Source organism: Crocodylus siamensis, chromosome 3 (genome assembly GCF_052110815.1).
Source record: "Crocodylus siamensis isolate JL-2025a chromosome 3, ASM5211081v1, whole genome shotgun sequence".
In the NCBI taxonomy this organism is placed as follows: domain Eukaryota; kingdom Metazoa; phylum Chordata; order Crocodylia; family Crocodylidae; genus Crocodylus; species Crocodylus siamensis.
In genome coordinates, this window is record NC_143397.1 from 238,745,571 (window position 1) to 238,769,791 (window position 24,221).

The 24,221-nt window shown below is 48.1% G+C and overlaps 1 protein-coding gene and 1 non-coding gene across 2 annotated transcripts in view; both read right to left on the reverse strand.

Annotated features, from left to right (window-relative positions):
• Window positions 1-6,229: 6,229 nt before the first annotated feature.
• Window positions 6,230-24,221, reverse strand: part of LOC149869589 (uncharacterized) — a 74,846-nt gene continuing 56,854 nt past the window's right edge. The window contains exons 3-4 of the mRNA XM_090037712.1: window positions 7,581-7,752; window positions 6,230-7,009 (exon numbers count right to left, since the gene is read on the reverse strand). Of these exons, the coding sequence (XP_089893838.1) occupies window positions 6,257-7,009; window positions 7,581-7,752 (925 nt within the window). The 3' untranslated portion in view covers window positions 6,230-6,256. The remainder of the gene's footprint in view (window positions 7,010-7,580; window positions 7,753-24,221) is intronic.
• TRNAP-CGG (transfer RNA proline (anticodon CGG)) lies at window positions 10,366-10,437 on the reverse strand. The gene has a single exon. It is a non-coding gene; the product is annotated as a tRNA-Pro (tRNA).

The following is a 24,221-nucleotide window of genomic DNA, read 5'->3' on the forward strand; positions in this document are numbered from 1 at the left end:
TGCTAAACTAGCTGTCAGCATTATAAAATGATAATCATTTTAATGTTGCAATAAGACAGCTAAGAAAAATTGCATTATTGTGAAGCATGGAAGAGAAATCTTATACTTCTTTTCCAAAGAGGCCTGAGACTGATTCTCCAAGATCTGCTTTGTCTGTCTTTCTGAGACTGAAAGGAGGAAAAACAAACAGAAATGGAACAACTTAATGTCACGCCAATGGGTCAGCACCTTTGCCTGGAATGCTGTTGTAGGTAAATTGAGTATGAGAGTTGATGGAATATATTCAGTCTTGAAGGACAAAATACGGAGCTGAAAAAAAAAACGATTTGCAGTGGAGCTGCACGGATATTGATGATGCCCAGGCACTTGCTGAATTGTTTTACACTTCAGTTTTCAATTCCAAAGCTAGAAAAAAAAATCACCATGCCTTGGATAGATCAACAGATCCCATTGATGGAAGGATACACAATTAAACTCAAGCTAAATCAGCGATTAGCTATACCACCTATAACTCCTTAATTACAGGGATTGAGCACAGCAATCAACAATAAAATTCAATCATTTAAAACTGCTTGTAATTAAATCCCAGTATTCAGGAGCTAAAACTTTTAGGGCAAAAACCAGTGGACTTTACTCAGGCAAAACTTTGTCTGAAAGCAATGGGGATTTTGCTTGAGTAAGTAAAACTCTCCAGTGTGTGGGTGGAAATGTAGCCTGAATAAACCCTTGATGTGGCTCAAATTTTCAACTTCCTTCAATTTCTGCACCAAATCCAAATAGCAAGACTTGGTGCTGGGAGCAACAGGGAATGAGGATTCATGCCAGAGGGGCTGGTCTGTGGCCTCTGAAACCTCAGGGCTTTCTTGCCACTGCTTCTTCCTTGGGCTGCCCCCAGTTCTGCCTCATTGTGTGGGCTCAGCTCTCGCAGGAGGTATCAACCCCTATATGATCTTCATAAATCTGGTCTCCTAGGTAAAATGGAAATTTATAATCTAGTCCATCTGAACCCACACTGCATCTATGGAGGAGGGAGTGTCTTTTGTTATAAAAGAAAAATTCTATTGTACACATTTTGGAAGTCTCCTAATGGATGGAGAGAGAGTTTTCAAAGAATTGTAACCTAAATTAGCATTTTCTGTGTGGTTGCTTGGCTATTAAATGCACATCAATCTGGGAGAAATGAACATTAAGAATCACCGATTTGCTTCTGATATAGTCAGGCTCAGTGTGAGCCAGTTCCACAGAAGTTTCCCCAAACCACTGTGGCCTACACCTCACTCTGGTATCTGAGACCCTTCTCCTAGTCCAGGGGGTAGCTGTACATAGCTGTTCAGTAAACTGGGGCTGATTAATTAAAATAATGTATTCTATTTGCCTACTTAGTAACTTGAGTTGTCATTTCCAGAAAGGAGAGAGGACAATACAAGAAAAACAGAAACAAATATACAATACAAGAGCAGGATAAGGCTACTGCTGCTTTATTCATTGCTGGCATTACCCTTTTATTCTTTGCTCAGAACAGTATAGCTTGGTTTCTTCCTTTTTTTAGTAAAAGAGTTTTAGAGTAACTGGCACATAGTGAAGTGTAGTGGTGACACATGCAGTGAGGGGAAAAAAAGAATACAAGGTTCTCCTGGGCTTCACCTAAAAAATAAAAGAAACTCAATTAGCTAAGTAGCCACCTGTATGTTTACAATCTGTTATTGTTTAAGCTCTTTAATGTTCAAGGTATTGAGATCTCTGGCCCTGATCCATGAAAACACTTATGTGTGTATTTATCTTTAAGCACTTGAGTAGTTCTAGTGAAATCAATTGGATTGCTCATATGTTTAAGACTAAGCACAAGATTAGGTGCTCTGTGGGACTGGGACTAAAGTCCACAGCCCCTTTGCAGGACTGAATGGTTTATTTCTCTCTGCCCTTCACTATGTGGATTTATAGGTTCACATGTTACACTTCCAGCTCTAATACTGATAGATCATGTGTAGGATATTAAAGGCAATAGGAGTCTTTCCATTAACTTCACCAGGACTTGGATCAAGCCTATGTTACTTCCTAGGACTTTCAGAATTAGGAAATGCTGCTGTAAATTAAGATAATGTGTAAAGACAAACAATAGATGCTACATATCCCTATTTTTGTAATATAGGGGCAGGATATCAACAGGATCTTCCATTTTAAAATAAACACAATAGCTACCATTATTACCACTTCAGTCAATCTTTCTGTTATTGCTGCTAACATTACAATAGTACCTGGAGGCTCTTGCTAAGATTAAATGACTATTTGCTACACACTATATATACATAATGAGAAATAGTCCCTGCCCTGAGGTGCTTACAGCCTATGTAGCCAAGACAGACACTGGCTGAGAAAAAATATTATTCTACTACTGCACTTAGGCAAAGGAAGATGGAAAGTCTACAGAAGAACAGTGAATTGATGTAAGTATAGGGGTATTACTAGATGGAGAGGAAAAATATTAATAATAATGCAGAAGAGACAAAAGTGGAAAATAGATATTTCTAGTGGGTGTTTGGAAATAAAGTGGACAATGTCTCCGGTGAGGATAATGAAATGCTGTCTAGTCAGTTAGTAACTGAGAAGGACGTTAGCAAGAGATAAAGGTTGCTAATCAGAAGCCCTGGTTAATGGTCTACGAAAAGTTGGAAAGGATTTGACTAAGTATTAATTTTGGCTCCCCAGTATTAATCTTAATTGATGGTATAATAGTGGGGGAATTCCAGAAGATGGAGAAGTGATATTGTTGTGTCAGTATTCAAAAAGGACAAGTAGGAATGACCCAGGTAACTATAGGCTACTTAGCATGAAAACAGTCCTTGGAAAAATTATGGAAAAATTGATATCTGATTCAATTGATAAAGGACAGAAAATTGGCCAAAACTAGTCAGTACACTTTGCGGAAGATACGTTTTATCAAATAAACCTGGCTTTGTCCTTTGACAAGGTTACAGTTTTAACTAGTACCTTTTTGACTGTTATAGAATATTGTAAAGCAGTTGACTTAGCACTGTATGGTACTCTGATTAAAAATTATCACCGTACAAAATCAATAGAGCACATATTAAGTGGGTTAGACACTGGTTAACTAATAAATTGCAAAAAACAATAATTTATGGATGTGAGCAATGAATGAGGCCCACCTACAGGTGGGTCTTCAGAGGTCAGTTTTATGCCTTAGCTTATTCAATATTTCCATCAGTAAATATATAGTTTCATAGTTTCATAGTTTCTAAGGTCGGAAGGGACCTGAGCAGATCATCTAGTCCGACCCCCTGCCATGGCAGGAAAGAGTACTGGGGTCAAACGACTCCAGCAAGGTGTACACCTAACCTCCTCTTAAACAACCCCAGGGGAGGAGCCTGCACCACTTCTCTTGGAAGCTGGTTCCAGACCCTAGCCGCCCTGACCGTGAAGTAGCGCCTCCTGATATCTAACCTAAACCTGCCCTCTGCCAGCTGGTGACCATTATTCCTGGTCACTCCTGGTAGCGCTCGGGGGAACAGTGACTCCCCCAATGCCTGCTGATCCCCCCTGACTAGTTTATAACAGGCCACAAGATCCCCCCTCAGCCTTCTCTTTTGGAGGCTGAACAGGTTCAGGTCCCGCACCCTGTCCTCATAGGGCCTGCCCTGTTGTCCCCTGATCATACGAGTGGCCCTCCTCTGGACCCTCTCCATGCTGTCGACATCCCTCTTGAAGTGTGGTGCCCAGAACTGGACGCAGTACTCCAGCTGCGGCCTGACCAGTGCCGCATAGAGGGGGAGGATCACCTCCCTGGACCTGCTCGAGATGCATCTGTGGATGCATGACAGGGTACGATTGGCCTTCTTGACTGCCTCCCCACACTGCCGGCCCATGTTCATCGTGGAGTCAATGACGACTCCAAGATCCTTTTCCGTCTCCGTGCTGGCAAGAGGGGAGTTCCCCAACCTGTAAGTGTGGTGCCGGTTCTTCCTCCCCATGTGCAACACCTTGCACTTATCAGTGTTAAACCCCATCCTATTCTCATCCGCCCACCGTTGCAACCTGTCAAGGTCAGCTTGTAGCCTATTGCACCCTTCTAGTGCACCCACATCCCCCCACATCTTAGTGTCATCAGCAAACTTGAACAGGGTGCTTTCTACCCCCTCATCCAAGTCACTGATGAAGATGTTGAACAGTGCAGGCCCGAGGACCGAGCCCTGCGGAACCCCACTGCCCACGTCCTTCCAGGTCGAGAAGAACCCATCCACTACCACCCTCTGGGTGCGGCCCTCCAACCAGTTGGCGACCCATTTGACCGTGTGGGCATCGACACCACAGTCTCCCAGCTTTTTGATGAGGACAGGGTGAGAGACAGTGTCGAAAGCCTTCCGGAAGTCCAAAAAGACTACATCCACAGCAACCCCTGCGTCTAATGATTTGGTGACCTGATCGTAAAAGGCCACCAGGTTGGTCTGACAAGACCTGCCACTGATAAACCCATGTTGGTTGCCCCTGAGCATGCATTCCCCCGCAAGGCCCTCCTGGATGTGTGCCAGGATAATTTTTTCAAAGAGCTTACCCGGGATTGAGGTCAGACTAACTGGCCTGTAATTTCCCGGGTCCTCTTTTTTTCCCTTTTTGAAGATAGGGACCACATTGGCCCTCTTCCAGTCCTCCGGCACCTCGCCAGAGCACCACGAGTGCTCATAGAGCCGTGCCAGGGGTCCCGCAATGACCTCAGCCAGTTCCTATAGAACCCTAGGGTGAAGATCGTCCGGACCAGCGGACTTGAACACGTCCAGGCTCTCCAGAAGTACCCTAACTAACTCCTCGCTAACCCCTGGCCCAGGCGTGTCTCTCTCGGGGCCCGAGGGGGGCCCAGCAGGGAGGTGGCTGAACTGGTCCCTACTTAGGAAGACAGAGGCAAAGAAATCGTTAAATATGTTAGCTTTGTCATCTGGCGTGATGACTAAGTTGCCCATCGTGTCCTGCAGGGGCCCCACATTACCCGGGACCCTCTTTTTACTCCCTATGTATTTGAAGAAGGACTTCTTATTGTCCTTAATCCGGGAAGCTAGTCCTATCTCCAACTCTGCCTTGGCCCTCCTGACTGCCCCCCTACATCCTCGGGCGACTATAACATAGTCCTTCTTGGCGATGACCCCATCTCTCCATTGGGTATATGCCTCCCTTTTAGCAAGGAGACATTCCCGGATGCTCTTAGTGAGCCATGGGGGTTTATGTGCCCTCCTGCTCCCTTTGACCCTTGTTGGGATTACCTCCCTTTGGGCATGGAGGATCGTCTCCTTAAGGAGCAACCACTCACCTTCGACATCTGATTCCCTTCCCCTCTGGGTCCTCAGCGCTTCCCCAACGATCCTCCTTAGCTTGTTGAAGTCAGCCCTCCTAAAGTCTAGGGCTGTTGCCTTGCTGCAGCCCTTTGCCACCTTACGCTGGATGGTGAATTCCAGCAAGCGATGATCACTGTCTCCCAGGTGGCCCATCACCCGCAGCCCCCTCACCAGGTCATCACCCGTGGCCAGCACCAGGTCCAACAAGGCGTCTCCCCTGGTGGGACTGTTCACCTCCTGGGTTAGATGGAGGTCCTGCACTCTGGCTAAGAACCGACGTGAGCGATCAGACTTGGCTGACTGCTCCTCCCAGCAGATGTCTGGGAAGTTCAGGTCCCCCATGATGACCACGTCCTTAGCCCTCACTGCCTCTGTAAGCTGACCTAAGAATTCCTGGTCGAGCTCTTCTCCCTGGTTGGGAGGTCTATAGTAGACTCCCACCGTTAAGTCTCTCTCCCCTGGACTGCCTTTTACTCTAACCCAGAGCACCTCAGAGTGCCCCCCCTCTACCCCCATGCTAATTAACGAGGAAGTATATTCCTCCTTGATGTAGAGTGCTACTCCTCCACCTTTCCTTCCTATCCTGTCCTTCCTGTATAGCCTATAGCCCTTGACACTCACCGCCCAGTCATGCGATGAGTCCCACCACGTTTCTGTGATCCCTACTATGTCAGGGCTGGTGACAGCTAGGAGGAGGGCGAGTTCCTCCTGCTTCTTCCCCATACTTCGAGCATTCGTGTAGAGGCATTTGAGGCCTCCAACGGTTGTGCCCACTGACCCCCTAGTCTCAGCAATGCCCCGTCCCCCATCGCTTACCTGTTTCTCCCTTTTGACCATTGGTCTGGGCTCGCTGGCTGTTGCTGGGCCTGGTAGTTCATCGTCTCCTCCGCCCTCATCTTCCCCCTCCCCCGACGAGCCTAGTTTAAAGCCCGCCGAAGGAGGTTCACCAACCTGGAAGAGAACACACGCTTACCTTTAGGGGAAAGGTGGAGCCCATCCCATCCCAGCATGTCCCTCATCACGATGTGCCGGTCATGGCTGAGGAAGCCAAAGCCCGCCTCGAAGCACCATTCCTGTAGCCTCCAGTTGGTCTCCGCAATGCACATCTCGTGACGTCTGCCGCGTCCGCTCACTGGCAGGATGGAAGAGAAGACCGCCTGTGCGCCCATCTCCCTCAGCACGCCTCCCAGAGCATGGTAGTCCTCCATCAGGCGATCAGGGGCTCTCCTGGCCGCATCGTTAGTACCCACATGGACAAGGACCATGGGGTAATAATCAGTGGGCTGGATGATGGACTGGAGCATCCCCTTCACATCCTGAATCTTCGCTCTGGGCAGGCAGTAGACCTCACGTGCTGAGGGATCCTGGCGACAGATGGGGCCCTCCGTACCTCTCAGGATGGAGTCACCAATCACGATGACGCGACGCTTCCTCCTCTTAGGCCTCTTGACTCCCGCCGCCCGCACAGGACATTGTGTGCACAAAGTCTCCTCCCTGGAATCTTCCACTGCTCCCTCCTCCTCCAGGGCTGCCAGGACCTCATATCTGTTCTCCAGATGGACAGGAGGAACTGGTGCCGCAACATGGTTAATAGCCCTGGCGCGGGAGACTGTCTGCCACTCAGCAGTGGAGGGCTCATCCCGGGCTGCCCTCTCCTCTGTTGTATCACCCTGCAGAGAAAGAAAATACCTATCAATTTCCTCCTCTGCCTCACGGATTCCCCTCAGCCTGCTAACCTCCTCCAGGAGCTCCTGCACCCGCTCCTCCAGGGTCCTAAGGCGGATACCTACAGGACAGGTGCAGGAGTCCCCAGTCCCTGCCCCCCCAGACCTTGCCAGGCAGTTCCCGCAGGCCAGGGGGTTGGAGGACGGCAGCCCCCCCGAGGGCTCTGTCTGGGTGGAGGCCTCGGACAAGCCCCGGGAAGGCCGCGCCCCCTGGGCAGGGGCCCTGGCAGAACTCCGTGTCGACACCATCGCAGGAGTTGCTGCCCTTACTAGCAGAGCAGGGGTCAGCCTCTGGGCCCCACCTGCTCGCCCGCCGGCGCGAACGCCGCCGCAAACGCCGGCGCGCTCTTACAGACTGCGCTCTGTTTGCGCTCTGTTTGCGCGCTCTGTTTGCGCGCTCTGTTTGCGCGGCTCGGGAGCGCGGCTCCCTACCGGCTCAGCTAAGAGGGACCCGGGGGGCTTCCCCTCCGGATCCGGCTCAGCTGCGCCGGCCCCTCAGTCCCTCAGCCCCACTTACCTTAGGGGGATCAGCTGCTGCTGCCCCCTCAGCTGCTCCGCTCGCCGCCGCCGCTGCTACTGCTGCACTCTCCTCCGCTCCGGGTCCAGAAAGGAGGCACACGTGTGGGAAGGACACACGTGCGCCTGTGTCCCTCTTCTCCCCCCTGCTCCTGACCTCCAAGTGGCGGAAGCTACGTCAAACCGCCGTTTATAAAGGAGGCGGTTTGAATTACCCGCCGCTGCCTTACCCACCAATCAGGCGCTCCGGTGTCACCGGAAGTGCCTGTCAATGATCCCGCCCCCTGAGCACCCCCACTGGGGGGATCTGGTGAGACTGGAGCCTGCTCCCCTAGGCTAGTCCCGGGGGCACTCCCTGGCTTGGGGGACAACCCCCTAGCCCTCACCTGTTTGATTGCTTCGCTCGTCGGTCTGGGCTGGGCTGTAGTTGTGGGTGCTGTTTGGTCTGGCAGTCTGATATTTCCTCCACCCTCATCTTCCCCTTCCCCCGACGAGCCTAGTTTAAAGCCCGCCGGAGGAGGTCCGCCAACCTAGAAGAGAACACATGCTTACCTTTAGGGGAAAGGTGGAGCCGGTCCCACCCCAGCATGTCTCTCATCGTGATGTGCTGGTCGTGGCTGAGGAAGCCAAAGCCCTCCTCGAAGCACCATTCCTGTAGCCGCCAGTTAGTCTCCGTGATGCACGTTTCATGCCGTCTGCCTCATCCACTCACTGGCAGGAAAGAAGAGAAAACCACCCATGCGCCCATCTCCTTCAGCACGCATCCCAGAGCGTGGTAGTCCTCCATCAGGCGATCAGGGCTCCTGCTGGCCGCATCGTTAGTACCCACATGGACCAGGACCATAGGGTAATAATCGGTGGGCTGGATTGTTGATATGATTTATGGATGTCAAAAAGATTGGAGGAGTGGCAAATACTGATGAAGCTGGGGCAGTCTGGGTTCCTTGATAATGTGGGCATAGTGAGATAAAATGTGTCTTGATACAGCCAATACAAAACCACATGTCCAGATTCAAGGGCATGCCTATAGCATAGGAAATTTTTTAGGGACAAAGCAGATAACGAACAAATCATTAGCTTCCAGTGAAATGTGGTGGTAAAACAGGGGAATAGTGAGTAGGAGGAAGGACCCCATTTTATTTCTGCATTTGCCACTGGTGACACCAATACTACATTGCTAAGTCCATTTGGGTATCTGTGTTTTAAAATAATAGTGACATCTGGAAAAGTTATAATAAAGATCCAGGAAAAGATTTGAAGGAGGAAGAGCATGCCCTACATTAATGATTTAAGGAACTGGATTTGTTCTGCTTATGAAAAAGAAAATTGAGAGCTGACTTGATTAGTTACAAGTATGTTGATAGGGAGAAGATAACAGATATGAAAACTTTCTTTCATCTCTCAGAATAAAACACACAAGCCAATAGTGGGCAGCTGAGGCCAGACAAATTCAAATGGGAAATTAGGCCTACATATTAAATTGTGGAAGAAACCAATGGAAGAAACTTCCATGGGAAATCATGGTTTCTCCAACTCTTGAAGTATTCAGATCCTGGAAGATATCATAAAGGCAAACAAAATTATGTGTTATAAAAGAGAATCTATTGAGCTCAGTATAGGGCAAACTGGGTGAAAGTTAATCATCTGTGGCACTCATAGGCTGTCAGATGAATTGATTTAATTGTCCCTTCTGGCTCTGATGAATCATCTGTGTATTTACATAACTTGAGCTTGAACCCTGCAGCCAAATCTCAAAACCATTCTTCCTGTCCAGTGAGATCATTGGGCCTAACTGAATTCCCCTGATAGCAAAAGGAGTTGATCAGGAAGGAACTTGCCCCCTGGTAGTTTAAAATACACAGTAAGTTTTTTGTTTCAAATCTGCTGGACTTTAAAAGACACTACAGGCAACACCATCTGTAATTTAGTACAGGAAACTGGCAAGTTGCTTTCCTACAAATGAATCTTCATCTATTAATAGATTTTGATGTAGGCTACACCGTGCAATTATGGCTTGAGTAGTGTATTTGGAGAGGGAAGAGTTAATTCCAGTAGATAAGAAACCAGTCTGACCATAGCAGCCTTAGGCATTTCTGCACATTTCTCTGTTAATGATCTCTTTAATTATTTGCTGTAAATCCTCTGGAATGAAAACACCTTATTCACCTGAGGAAGGAAGGGTTTGTACTTTTCTTCAGTGGGTAATGTGTGTGGATTTAGGGCCATGTGGATTAAAGCTGATGATATTAGGCATGTAATTTTAGCAATCCTCACTTGTCTTCAAGAAAAGGGAGCGAGGAGCAAGGGATACAAGAGCTCCAGGGACAGCAGGGAAATTTCACACATGCCTGTCTCCTGAAACTCCTATCTCATACAAGAAAAAAAAGCATGATCAGGGGTTTCACAATAGTTACAATCAAACCAAATTGACTCAGAGGCAGGAAAACAGAAGGGTTTTTCCTTTTGTAGGTGCAGTTTTTCCCCTTTGAGGTTATTTTGTTTTTATTTCTTCCCTCCCCCCCGCAAAGCTTCCTCTAGGATTTATAGTTTCATAGTTTCTAGGGTTGGAAGGGATCTAGTCCAACCCCCCGCTATGGCAGGAAATAATACTGGAGTTAAACGACCCCAGCAAGATGTTCATCCAACCTCCTCTTAAACACCCCCAGGGTAGGAGCCAGCACCACTTCTCTTGGAAGTTGGTTCCAGATCCTAGCCGCCCTGACCATGAAGTAGGGCCTCCTGATATCTAACCTAAACCTGCCCTCTGCCAGCTTGTGACCAATAAAGGGCTCGTCCGGGATTTGAACCCGGGACCTCTCACACCCGAAGTGAGAATCATACCCCTAGACCAACGAGCCACACAAGTATATACATAAAGTACATATTTTTTTTTATTTAATCCTATTCTTTTCTTATGCCTTCATACTTTATGTGGCTTCTGTGGCAACAGCACAGAGAATATATTTCTGTGCCTTTTCCTTTTTTTTTTCTGTCTCTGCTGTTACAATAGTTACAGAATATATACATCTCTGGCACTTCTGACACCAAAACACGTGGGTAAAACTTGTGGGTAAATCCTGAGGCAAAAGTTTCACTGAATTATTTAGTTGTTGTTTCTTAGAATCATAGAATAATAAAAAGTTAGGGATGGAAGGGACCTCAGGAGGTGATTTAGTCCGCCCCCCTGCTCAAAGCAGGCCCAGCCGCAACTAGATCATCCCAGCCAAAGCTTTGTCTACCCAGGTCTTAAAAACCTCCAAAGTCATGTGTCCCAGCCCCCGAACCATTTTTGTTGCCCTTCACTGGACTCTCTCCAATATCTCCACACCCTTTCTGTAGCGGGGTCCCAAAACTGAACACAGTACTGCAGATGTGGCCTCACCAGTGTTGAATAGAGGGGAAGAATCACTTCCCTTGCCCTGCTGGCAACACCCCTACTAATGCCATTAGCCTTCTTGGCAACAAGGGCACTCTGCTGGCTCATATTCGGCTTATTGTCCACTGTAACCCCAAGGTCCTTTTCTGCAGAGCTGCTGCCCAGCCAGTCAGTCTCCAGCCTGTACTGGTGCATGGGGTTGTTCTGTCGCAAGTGCAGGACTTTGCACTTGACCTTGTTAAAACATATGAGATGTCTTTTGACCCCTCTGCCCAATCCTTCAATTTTTCTAGGTCACTCTGAATCTTAGCCCTACCCTCCAGCCTATCTAGCACTTCCCCCAGCTTGGTGTCATCTGTAAACATGCTGAGGGTGTCTATGGTGTCTATGTCACCTTCTAGGTCATTGATGAAGACATTGAACAAAACTGGCTCCAGGACTGAAACCTGGGACACTCCACTCCCCAAGTCAAAGCGAAAGGTGTTTGTTGTGGGAGACTCCATCCTGCGGGGCACTGAGGGGGCAATCTGCCGCCCCGACCCCTTAGCCCGGGAAGTCTGCTGCTTCCCGGGGGCCCACATCCGAGACATTGCGGAGAGGATCCTGCAGCTCCTCCGGCCCACAGACCAGTACCCCATGCTCCTTATTCACGTGGGCACCAATGACATGGCTCAGAGCACCCCCAGCCAGGTCATGAGGCGCTACAAGGAGTTGGGAGCGGAGCTTAGGGGTCTGGGAGCTCAGGTGGTGTTTTTGTCAATCCTCCCAGTCTCGGGCTATGGGCTGAGGAGGGAGAGGAGGATCCACGCAGTGAACCAAAGACTGCGGCGCTGGTGTCATCGGGAAGGCTTTGGCTTCCATGACCACAGCCCGCTCTTTGGCGAGAGAGGCAGCGAGCTGCTGGGAAGAGATGGCCTCCACCTCTCTCCCCTGGGGAGGAGGCTCTTCTCAGCCAGGCTGGCTGACCTGCTCCACCGGGCTTTAAACTAAGCCCGCTGGGGGATGGGGGGACTACTGCCACTGCTGGCCCGCTGAGCGGCCCTTGCAAAGCCAGCAGACCAAGGCATTTAAGGGAGCCCACCCCTGCCCCAGCCCTGGCACAATCTGTGGGCAAGGCAAGAGCCCCCAAGGGCACACTTGCCTGCCTGGACACTAATGCCAGGAGCCTGGGCAACAAGCAGGACGAGCTCGTCCTCCTGCTCAGTGCAAAGAAATATGATGTCATTGGGATAACGGAGACCTGGTGGGACTCCACCCATGACTGGACCACGGGTATAGAGGGCTATACCCTGTACAGGAGGGATCGTGTTGACAAAAGGGGCGGGGGTGTACCTCTCTATGTGAAGGAAAGCTACATGTCCCTGCAAGCTGATGTTGGTGACCAGCATGGATGGCTAGAGACCCTCTGGGTAAAAATTCATGGGAAAAACGGCACAGGGGACACAACGGTGGGAGTCTACTACAGACCTCCCACTCAAAGTCCTGAGCTTGACCAGGAGTTCGCCCGGGAACTGACTGAGGCCGCTTGCTCCAGGACCTTGGTTGTCATGGGTGACTTCAATTACCCGGACATCTCGTGGGAAGATCACTCAGCAAAATCCGAGCGGTCGCAAAGCTTTCTCTCGCGCGTGGATGACCTCTACCTGACTCAAGAAGTCTAGTGTTCAATGGGAAGCTGGGTGACAGCGACCACGAGCTGATCACCTTCACCATCCACCGTAAAGCTGGCAAGTCAGTCAGCAACACAGAAGTCCTTGACTTCAGAAAAGCCGACTTTGACAAGCTCAAGAGGCTTGTTGATCAGGCCCTCAGGGACCGTGACCCCAGGGAGATGGGAGTTCAAGAAGAGTGGTTGCTTCTCAAGGAAGCGATCCTCAGTGCACAAGCTAAATCTATCCCAACACGGAGGAAAGGCAGCAAGAAGGCACAGCAGCCCTCCTGGCTCTCTAGGGACCTAGCGGACCTCCTGTGGCTAAAAAGGAAAGCCTACAAAGGATGGAGGATGGGATTCACCTCCAAGGAGGATTATTCTGCGCTGGTCCGGTCCTGCAGGGAGCAAACCAGGAAAGCCAAGGCTGCAACTGAACTCCAACTAGCTTCAAGCATCAAGGACAACAAAAAGTCCTTTTTCAGATATGTGGGGAGCTGGAGGAAAAGCAAGGGCAATGTTGGACCCCAGCTAAACCAGATGGGGCAACTGACAACTGACGCCCAGGAAAAAGCCAACCTATTAAACAGGTACTTTGCGTCAGTCTTTCATCAGTCCCGTGGGATGCCCATGCCTGCTATGGGACAGGGAGATCCGGGTGATGGGGATCCCCTACGTTCCATAAATGCTGACCTTGTGAAGGAACACCTTGAGAAGCTGGATACCTTCAAGTCAGCCGGCTCTGACAATCTGCACCCGAGGGTACTCAAGGAGCTGGCGGGTGTCATAGCCCAGGCCCTGGCTCGGATCTTTGAAAACTCCTGGCGCTTTGGTGTAGTGCCCGAAGATTGGAAGAAGGCCAATGTGGTGCCGATCTTCAAGAAAGGGAGGAGAGTGGATCCGGCTAACTACAGGCCCATTAGCCTGACTTCTATCCTGGGGAAGATCTTAGAAAAGTTTAATAAGGAGGCCATCCTTGAGGGACTGGCCCAGGCTAACATCCTAAGGGATAGCCAGCACGGGTTTGTTGCGGGTAGGTCTTGTTTGACCAATCTCATTTCCTTCTATGACCAGGTGACCTATCACCTGGACAAGGGAGAAGAGGTTGATGTCATATATCTTGACTTCAAAAAAGCCTTTGATCTGGTATCCCACGATCACCTCTTGGCTAGACTGGCCAGTTGTGGTCTTGGCTCCACCACGATCCACTGGCTGGGAAATTGGCTTCGTGGTCGGACCCAGAGGGTTGTAATTGATGGCAGTCACTCATCGTGGTGCCGTGTGACCAGTGGGGTCCCTCAAGGCTCTGTCCTGGGACCCATCCTGTTCAACATCTTCATTAATGATGTGGACATTGGAGTCAGGAGTGGACTGGCCAAGTTCGCCGATGACACCAAACTTTGGGGCAAAGCATCCATGCCAGAAGATAGGCAGGTGATCCAGGCTGACCTGGACAAGATCAGCAAATGGGCAGACGAGAACCTGATGGTGTTTAACACCGAAAAATGCAAGGTTCTCCACCTTGGGAGGAAAAACCTGCAGCACCCTTATAGGCTTGGCAGTGCTACGTTGGATAGCACTACAGAAGAAAGAGACTTGGGGGTCATCATTGACCACAAGATGAACATGAGCCTGCAATGCAATGCTGTGGCTAGTAAAGCGACCAAAACGCTGGCTTGCATCCATAGATTCTTCTCGAGCAAATCCTGGGATGTCATTCTCCCCTTGTACTCGGCCTTGGTGAGGTCGCAGCTGGAGTACTGCGTCCAGTTTTGGGCTCCACAATTCAAAAAGGATGAGGAGAAGCTTGAGAGAGTCCAGAGGAGAGCCACACGCATGATCAGAGGTCAGGAAAACAGATCTTACGATGATAGGCTGAGAGACATGGGTCTCTTTAGCCTGGAAAAGCGCAGGCTCAGGGGTGATCTGATGGCCACCTATAAGTTTATCAGGGGTGACCACCAGGATCTGGGGGAACGTCTGTTCACCAGAGCGCCCCAAGGGATGACTAGGTCGAACGGTCACAAACTCCTGCAAGAGTTTCAGGCTGGACATAAGGAAGAATTACTGTCTGAGCCCCCAAGGTCTGGAACAGTCTGCCAGCGGAGGTGGTTCAAGCACCTACATTGAACACCTTCAAGAGTAAATTGGATGCTTATCTTGCTGGGATCCTATGAGCCCAGCTGACTTCCTGCCCTTTGGGCAGGGGGCTGGACTCGATGATCTCCCGAGGTCCCTTCCAGCCCTAATGTCTATGAAATCTATGAAATCACTTCATATCAGCTGCCAAGTAGACATTGAGCCATTGATTTCTACTCTCTGAGCCTGATGCTCCAGCCAGTTTTCTATCCACCTTTTCATCCAGCCTGTTCTTCCTTAGGTTGCTTGTGAGAACGTTGTCGGAGACTGTATGAAAAGCCTTGCTAAAATCAAGGTACACCACATCCACATACCTTAGGATCAATGTTGAAATAATTATAATATGTAAGATAAATGAATATTATTATATGTTGTGACTAAGCATCCATTTTACTAATCAGTAAGCAAAGTACATTCTGTGACTTGCACAAGGTCATTGCAGAGCTGGGAAGGTAGGTATAAGTCCTGGCTCCCAGTTTCCATCTTCAAGCCCTGAATGATACTTTTTGTTTTATGACTGAACATTTCCTTTTGGCTATTGTCTAACACAGGGATAGACAAACTGTGTTTCTTGAGCTGCTTGTGGCTCCTGGGAGTTCAAATGCACTTCCTGAAGAAAGTCAGCTGATAAAGTATTATTTGAATTGTGCACAAAATGGTGACTCTGGAGCATGCCCATCTTAAAAGTATTGTGTCCAATGGCTCTTGGCTGTGTCAAGATTTTGTATTTTGACTAGAAAGGCTAACAAATATCAACATCCTGATCTAGTATTTCCTTCTTTAAATCTGTTGTCAAATCTCTAAGGTATTTTGTGATTGACTTGTACTGAAATTGCTGTAGAAAATGTCTAATTTGTTCAGTTTCATGTTCAAATCAGGCAACCAAACTGTGAACAATACCAGTTTTTCTACCCCATTCCTTTTTTCAGTCGCACACAGAGACCTGCTTTCTACCTGGAGCTCTGTGCTCCTGGTTTCACATGTCTATGCAGCCAAACATTGACCAGCGACTATAGGAAGCAGTGCCGTAGCAAGGGGGGGTGCGGGCGGAGAACGGGGCAACCATCCTGGGTGCCAAAGCAAAGGGGCGCCAAGAGGTGCTGTCCAGCCAGGGTGGGGTGCAGGCCGGAGCCGTGAGCAGCTCATTGGCATGGGGGCTATGTGGAAATAGGCGGGGGGGGTGACTCCCATTGCTGTGTGCACTCCCCGGCAAGCGTCGGGGGGCTGCTGCTGCAGGCTTTACCTCAGGCGCCAAACTTTGTTGCTGCAGCACTGGTAAGAAGATTATTTTAGCTTTGCAGAACCATGTAGCTGTAACTGATGCTACATCTTTGCAGCCAAGAGCCAGCTCTTGGGCCAGTGTTAATTGGGGGGTAGGTATCGGATAACTTGCCAACCAGTTGTGTGAGCTTTTTTGCTATAATTGTGGTTTGTTTTTGAAAACTGTTGTTCCAGTCTGTTCCAACCTGTGACTATTATTTGCTAAACACTGGGTGCATCTACATGTGTACTTTACTGCAGAGTTGACTAGCTCCACAGTAAAGCATCACCATCTACACCAGGGGTGGGCAAAATGCGACCCATGTGCCAGATGCGGCCCACCAGGCCATTCTATCTGGCTTGCCAAAACTCAGTAAGCATCCCTCCACTCAAAATAATTGCCTGCCGTGATCTACACACATGGCTTTATTGGCTACAGTAAACTAATTAACTTTGCTGTAGGATAGTACTGCTCAGTGCAAATACTATGGTGGCATTATTCAGTGTGCTGACTGCATGTGTAGATGCTGACTCAGCTGGCGAGGGTGCAAAGGTGCTACAATGTGGAGCTGCCTGCTGACCAGACCCGCACTATAACATGTAAATGCTGCACTGAAACAATAAACTCTGGTGTAAACCATGCTGGGGTTTATTCAGGAACATTACTAGCATGTGTAGATGGGCCCACTGTGAAACAAGTTGGGACTGCATTAAGCTAGTCACAATTTCTTAAAAAACAATAAGAAAGGAAATGCAATGGAAGAATAGAAATTAGGGATTTAGGTTTTGCTGAACCTGTGCCCTTCCACTGGTTCTCTTGTGGGACATACGTAGTAAACATGTTATCCTCTTTCTTAAACAAATAAGCTTTTTTAGTTGGGGAGCTAGGACAAGTGGGAAACAAGATGTTAAATTGGGGAGTGAAAAGTATATTCTAAGTCTGGTTTCAGTCTTTTAAGATTAACTTGTTTGAATTGTTTTACTAATTGTAATGAATTTAGTAATGAATTAAATTACTAAAATAAGTTCCGTGTCACCTTGTGGGTGAGAGTTGAAAAACTAGCTAGGTGGAGAGTTCTGTTGGTGGCATGATCACTGATTCTGAAGTACAAGTTGCATTTTGATAGCTTTGCAAGGTGCGAGAGGACTGAAAAAGGGCCAATGCGGTTCCCGTTTTCAAAAAAGGGAGGAAGGAGGACCCAGGAAACTATAGGCTAGTTAGTCTTACCTTGATCCTGGGTAAGCTTTTTGAGAGAATTATTCTGACACATGTCCACGAGGGGCCAGCAGGGGAGATTATGCTTAGGGGCAACCAACACGGGTTCATTAGAGGCAGATCCTGTCAGACCAACCTGGTGGCCTTCTACGACCAGATCACCAAATCCTTAAATGCAGGGGTAGCAGTAGACATAGTCTTTCTGGACTTTCGTAAGGCCTTCGACACTGTCTCTCACCCCGTTCTCATTAAGAAACTGGGGGACTGCGGTGTTGATGCCCACACAGTCAAATGGGTCACCAACGGGCTGGAGGGCCGCACCACATGAGTGGTGGTGGATGGGTCATTTTCGACCTGGAGGGATGTGGGCAGTGGGCTCCCCCAGGGCTCGGTCCTCAGGCCCGCTCTGTTTAACATCTTCATCAGTGACTTGGACGAGGGGGTAAAAAGCACTCTGTTCAAATTCACAGATGACACTAAGATGTGGGGAGAAGTGAGCATGCTGGAAGGGAGAAATGGGCTGCAATCGGACCTAGACAGGTTACAGGGGTGGGTAGATGAGAATAGGGTGGGATTCAACACTGACAAGTGCAAGGTGTTGCACCTAGGGAGGAAGAACCAGCACCATACCTACAGGCTGGGGAACTCCCTTCTTGTCGTGCAGGGGCAGAAAAGGATCTTGGAGTCATCATTGATGCCAAGATGAACATGGGCCGGCAGTGTGGGGATGCAGTTAGGAAGGCCAACCACACCTTGTCATGCATCCACAGATGCATCTTGAGCAGGTCCAAGGAGGCGATCCTCCCTCTCTATGCGGCACTGGTCAGGCCACAGCTGGAGTACTGCGTCCAGTTCTGGGTGTTGCACTTCAAGAGGGATGTGGACAACATGGAGAGGGTCCAGAGGAGGGCCACTCGCATGATCAGGGGGCAGCAGGGGCAGGCCCTATGAGGAGAGGCTATGGGACCTGAACCTGTTCAGCCTCCACAAGAGAAGGCTGAGGGGGGATCTAGTGGCCTATTACAAACTTGTCAGAGGGGACCCGCAGGTACTGGGGGAGTCCCTGTTCCCCCGAGCACTACCAGGAGTGAGCAGAAATACTGGTTAGAAGCTGTCAGAGGGTAGATTCAGACTAGACATCCAAAGGCACTACTTCACTGTCAGGGCAGCTAGGATCTGGAGCCAACTTCCAAGAGAAGTGGTGCTGGCTCCTACTCTGGGGGTCTTTAAGAGGAGGCTAGATGAACACCTTGCTGGGGTCGTTTGGCCCCAGTACTCTTTCATGCCAATGGCAGGGGGTCAGACTTGATGATCTGCTCAGGTCCCTTCTGACCCTACCAACTATGAAGCTATGAAACTATGAGCTTTCTTATGTAGAATAGTACTTTGCTCCACAAATAGCTCCACTGAAATCAACAGTGAGCGATGGACAATATGCACAAAATAATTCAAAATTAATTGTCCTAGAGACAGAGCATCAGTCTCTCCTAGGTCTGTTTATGCTTTTTACCTTGAGATTAGTGTAAAATAAAGAAACATAAAATACAGCCCTGGGAACAGAAGTAAGAACTCAAGATTTTCCCCTCCCAGTTTAGTAGGATGGAACTAAGTTATTAGGACCACTAGAATGAAGATGCATGCTCCATCTTTTACATCCCCTGTCTCTGGAGCAATGAATCACGAACTCTTTTCTGAACAGTGGTTCAGCTTCAGTAGGATGGATGAAGAGCATCACCACTTGAGGGTAGACTAAAAGGCCAATGGTTAAGACACATTCCATTGAGGTAAGAGATATAGGTTTGAACTCACCCTGGCAGAAAAAGGAAATGAACCCAGATGTCATTTTCTGGGTGAAGGCTCTAAGTACAGTTTCTCATTTGGCTGCATTTTATAAGAAAGCCGGGGCTGCTATTAAGATTGCCTACTGGATTGAGCCCCACAGGAGAGTCAAGTGGAAAAATACTTAGTTCCTGGACCCTGCTCAGTCCTGTCAAGACTGGGATATGCTGACAGTCACAACTCTAGGTACCCAGGGGCCTATAAAGATAAAACATAAAGCACGTGTGGTATTTAGGCCCCTCTAGTGTTACGTTACTGCTGAGTGGAGGTTTCCAGAATTGTAGCTTTGGACTTACATGTCTAAATTCCACTTAAGTCCCACTGTAGGGGACTCTAGGAGACTAAGTCCTTTATTGGATCTGGCTGTAAGAGCTTAACAGGATTCACACAAAGATTGGTCATTTGCTTGGATAATGAGAACAGTCAGCATTACAGTAGAGAAGATTAAAACACTTAGAAACATTCATGCTTAAAAGCATAAGACCCTAATTCCTTGGTTTTAGTAAGAGACAGATCCTTTGTGAGGGTTTTTTGTTTGTTATATTAGCTGGCATTGACCTCAGTTGGAGATAGGATACCAGATTACGTACACCACGGATCTCATCTGGTATAAGAAACCCTCTACAGGTATTCCTCACTTCATGTAGTCCCAGTTAACGTTGTTTCGTTATTACATCACTGATTTATTAGAGAACAGTGACTAGTTTAAAGTCATGCAATGTTTGGTTATAACATTGTTTGGCCACTGCCTGCTAGTAGGTAACTACTGTGACGTAATTGGATTCACTTAACATCGTTTTGCTTAAAGTCGCATTTTTCAAGAATGTAACTACAGTGTTAAGTGAGGAGTAGCTGTACTATGCATTTCGAAGCCAAATTCGTCCCTGATTTACACTCTGAGCCATCCTAGTGCAAGTAAAGGGCCAAAGATATAAATCAGGACAGAATTTGTTCTCTTGTATGCAAAGGTCTCAGATACATCAGAGTTACCTGCCCTTGGAGACTGTGACAGGTCTGCTGCCCAAGGGATGCCATGGTGCCCCTCTAGTGGGCACCCAATCCTGTCAGACCCTTGTTCCTGCCTCCCAGGGTCCCACCCCATTTCCTTTCCTGCCATGCCCTGTTGTTAAGCGCCACAAGGGGAGGCTGCCCTCTGAGGCTGGTGAGCCTAGATGCTCTCTCTCTCCCTCAGTATTTGTTCCTTCAGACCCTACATGCCTAAGGGCCAAGTTCATGGCCTCCTTCCAGCCATGCCCATGCCTTGCAGGTGTTACTCTGTCCACAGTTCCATCCTTTTGTAGAGGCCTCAGCCCTCTTGGCTTTAGTCTTTCTTTAGTCTGCACAGGCTTCCAGCCTTGCCCCTCTGATTCGGACCCAGCTGTCTCAGCCGCAGCCCTCTTCATATCTCTAGTCTTTGGGCTCCTTGGCCCTGTCTTTGCACCTTGTGCCAGCCCCCCGGCATCCCTAATCCAAGACAAGACTTTTCTCAGTTCAGCTCAGCCACACTCCCACCCTAGGAGTCCTGGTCCCCAGGCCTCTGTTCAGCTCAGCTTCCCCCCGTCTCCAGAGGCCCTGACCCAGGGCAAGGCTGCTTTCAGCTCTGCTCAGTTCCCCCTGGCATCCCTGGTCCAGGGCAAGGCTGCACTCCCTTAATACCTTGCTTCTAGGCTTTAAATTGAGCTCAGCTTTCTGCCTCTCAAATGTCTGGGCTTCTGCCCCACACAGGCCCACCCCACAGCTTCCAGACCCTCGAAGGGCTTTGTGGTGGGTGCCTCTGCAGCAGCCCTGTGGCTCCTGTCTACCCCTTACAGCCACATCTCGTTTTCCAGTTATGTCACAACAAACATAAATACAAGTCACTCTTTCCCAACTAAAAGTCTAACCAGCTCTGGGTTGTTGCCTCACTCAGGCCATCAGCTCCCCTTAGTCCCATTTGGGCAGCTCCAGAAAACAGCTCAGGTGCTCGCTAATCCATCTGCAGCCGGCATCTCCCTCAGGAGCTCCTCTCCCTTCAACATGTAGAACCAGATTGCCTGTAGCGGTGCAAGCCCTGGGTTTATTTTTATTTATTTATTTTTTTGAAGGAAAATGTTTCGTGTCCCAAGTCAGATCAGCCAACTCAGTTCCAAATCTGTGTCATTCAAGAACCATATGTGGCCCTGCTACTGCAAGCACCCTCCACCCATGCCTGGGGCTTCAGATATTTCCAGGTCCTTTGGCAGGCAACCTACATGCAGGATCAAGCCCAGAAGCTGGGGTTCGGATGCCCCCGAGTTTCTCTTGTCCTTGGCCATATGGCCACAGGAGCAAGCTAGGGAGGAGTTTCCCATTTCCATAAAGTAGGCATGTAGCCAAGATCCTCCCACTGGAAGCTGGCCAATGAGAAACTAACTATGAGGCTGTCATAGGGAGTCCTGTCCGCAAGCAGACAAAGGCGCACCCTCCACTACACAGTGCCATTTTAATTGCATTATCTTGGTCAGGGTACTTTGCCTGCCACCATCATGGTCATGGTATTTCCCCTGCCCTGGGTATAAATGCCTAGAAGCCAGCCCCTTCCCCAGCTCTGCGCAGGGGTTTTCCCAGTTAGTCAAGGGCCAACCTGCACTCTTGCAGCTGCTGAACCAGCATCTGCCTAATGGGGCAGGAGCCCCTTGGCTCCTTATTGCAGTCCCCTCTGCTCCCCTTCCATTCTACCTGAGTTACAGGGTTTGAGACTTTCTGGGGGGTCACTTGCCTCACCCACCTGAACTAGTTTAGAGACCCAAATTATGACCCATCAGTTTCTTCCTAACCCCATGTTCCATGGTACCCAAATGCAACAGCAGTAATATCCCTCAATATAGTGTAAACTCTCTTTCCAAGGGAAAAAAAGCTATGGACGGGTAAAGAAAAGACACATGTGAATAGGCAGTAAGTGCTTTACAGTTTGCTTTCAGCAAAGACGACTTGCAGCATGCTGCATGGAATAGACATGCAGAAGCTACAATGTTTTTGCGGGGCCTAACAGTTCCCAGGGATTTCTTGCATCCTGCTCCTGTGGCTGTATATCACTTCCCCCTCTGAGCAGAAGAGAACTTGTAGAACAGGATTAAATGCTGCAAGAAGCTGTGTTGTGCAACAGTGCTATTTGTGGTGTAATTTGCTGGTGTTTACAGAGGGAACTTGTCATGTGGGCTGGGTGTGCTCCACATTGCTTCTGAATGCCCAGTCTCCTGGTAAGTGGCATCATCATCTCTCTCTGACTCCTTTTCCCTTTCCAAGGAGACAAACAGGTAATTTACACTACCTAAGAGTTTCCTGTTGACCAAGTGGCATTAGTCTCAGGCATCAGGCAGCCTGAAATTTCACTCCATAAGCCTGACAGGATGACTAGCTCATCATAAACTAAGAATTAGCTCCTCATAAACCAAATCAGTCGCCCCTAAAATCCAGTGGGCCTGATCCTTCTCCCTGTGACATTCCAGACATCAGTGGAGTTACTCTTATTTTACATCAGTGCATAAAGTTTGGAGTCAGCAAAATGTGATGACTGGCATGGTCAGAACTTTCAAATCTTAAGTTAGGCTTGTAGGGGGTCTGTGCACATGACATGACACATCTGCATTGGTTTTGTATATCGGGATCCAGAGCAGACAAGTATAGACAATTAGTTCAAGGTAGCTGTATGCAGCAGGCGCTATTATAGGTCACCTACAGATGTGGGAGGAAAACCCCCCCAGCACTTTAAGGTTGGCATGCCCCTGTGCTGAATGCAGCGCATGCCCAGAAGAGGCATCATGTTAGTTGGACCCGGCTCTTCGAACATCTGTATAAATTGAGTGCTTCAGTGGGGCTTTTTGGTGCTTTTATCTAATAGTTGATTCAATCAGGTATTAGATAAAACCAACAAAAATCCCCACTGACGAGCCTGATCTACACAGACACTGTGGAGCTGGGTCCAATTAATGCGCTGCCTCTTCCAGTAAAGCACTTTTTTTCTTTATCTGTCAGTGCCCATAGGACTTTAGCAATAGTTAGCAAAAGAGAAGGTGACTAATGAACCTTTTTGCTTCTAGCAAACAGCTACCAAGGATAAACTGTGGACAGATGACACCTACCTGGGTATAATTCTCATCAGGGTAGTTTACCCCAGATTATTTCAGGGGTAAAAGTTACCCCTGTATAGGGGTTCATGTTGTTAGTCTGCTCCTTGTTTTCCACCAGTGTTAAAGTGTCACCATCCGGACTCTAAATCCATATTTAGACACTTAAATATTTTAGAGCCTAAATACAGATCTAGTAAATTAAATTTAGATTACAAATTTACATAGGCTATATTAAAATAAGGGTTATATTCATTAAAGAGGCAGGAAGGAAATATCTTTCTATCTTGTATATGCTTTTGTCAAACAGAATTAGGAAGCTGAGCCAATGTTAACTCCCTTTGCTACAAGTTAATCCGTTCAGCAGTAACAGAACATAGGAGACACATCACTCATCTGTCTCCAGCAAGTGAGTATTCCCATTTCTTACTGGAAAGGAAACAGTTAATCTCTTCCCTAACATAATGCATAAGACAAAAGCAAAAGTAATAATGAATGTTTGTACAGTGTCTCTTATCCCAGATAGCTGTAGGAAATGAAAGGCAATAGCACTTTATTAACTCTGAATAATGTTTGCCCTTTTAAACACTTTTCACCTTACTATCTCAAACTACTTTTATGATCAGACCAGGAAGAAAAACACACCATCTCTTTAAGGTTCAGAGGGTTTTTTAAAAAAAACCCTAATTTACAGACAGGTAAAGTGAGGCAGAGAAAATTCAGTTAACTGACAAATCAAAGAAAATATCTGGGAGAAATGAATTAGAAACACAGTGACCTGACTCCCATCCTGTAGCACTACTGCTGAATTAGACCATGTTATTTCCCTCCAAAAATGAAGTTTGCCATTCTGAAGGAATGGTGTTTCCAGTTAAGACACTGCACCAAGTAAAAGACAACTGGACATATTTTTAAAATGAAATGGCAGAAAAAATCAAACTAATTTTTGAAAATATTGTCAGATATCATTGAGATTTTAAAACAGTGGCTAATACTGATTCTCCTTCATTTTCACTCCCATATTGCAACTTTGCAAGGACGAGTTGCTGAGAATGTGACTCTTTACTGTGATGTCTTTG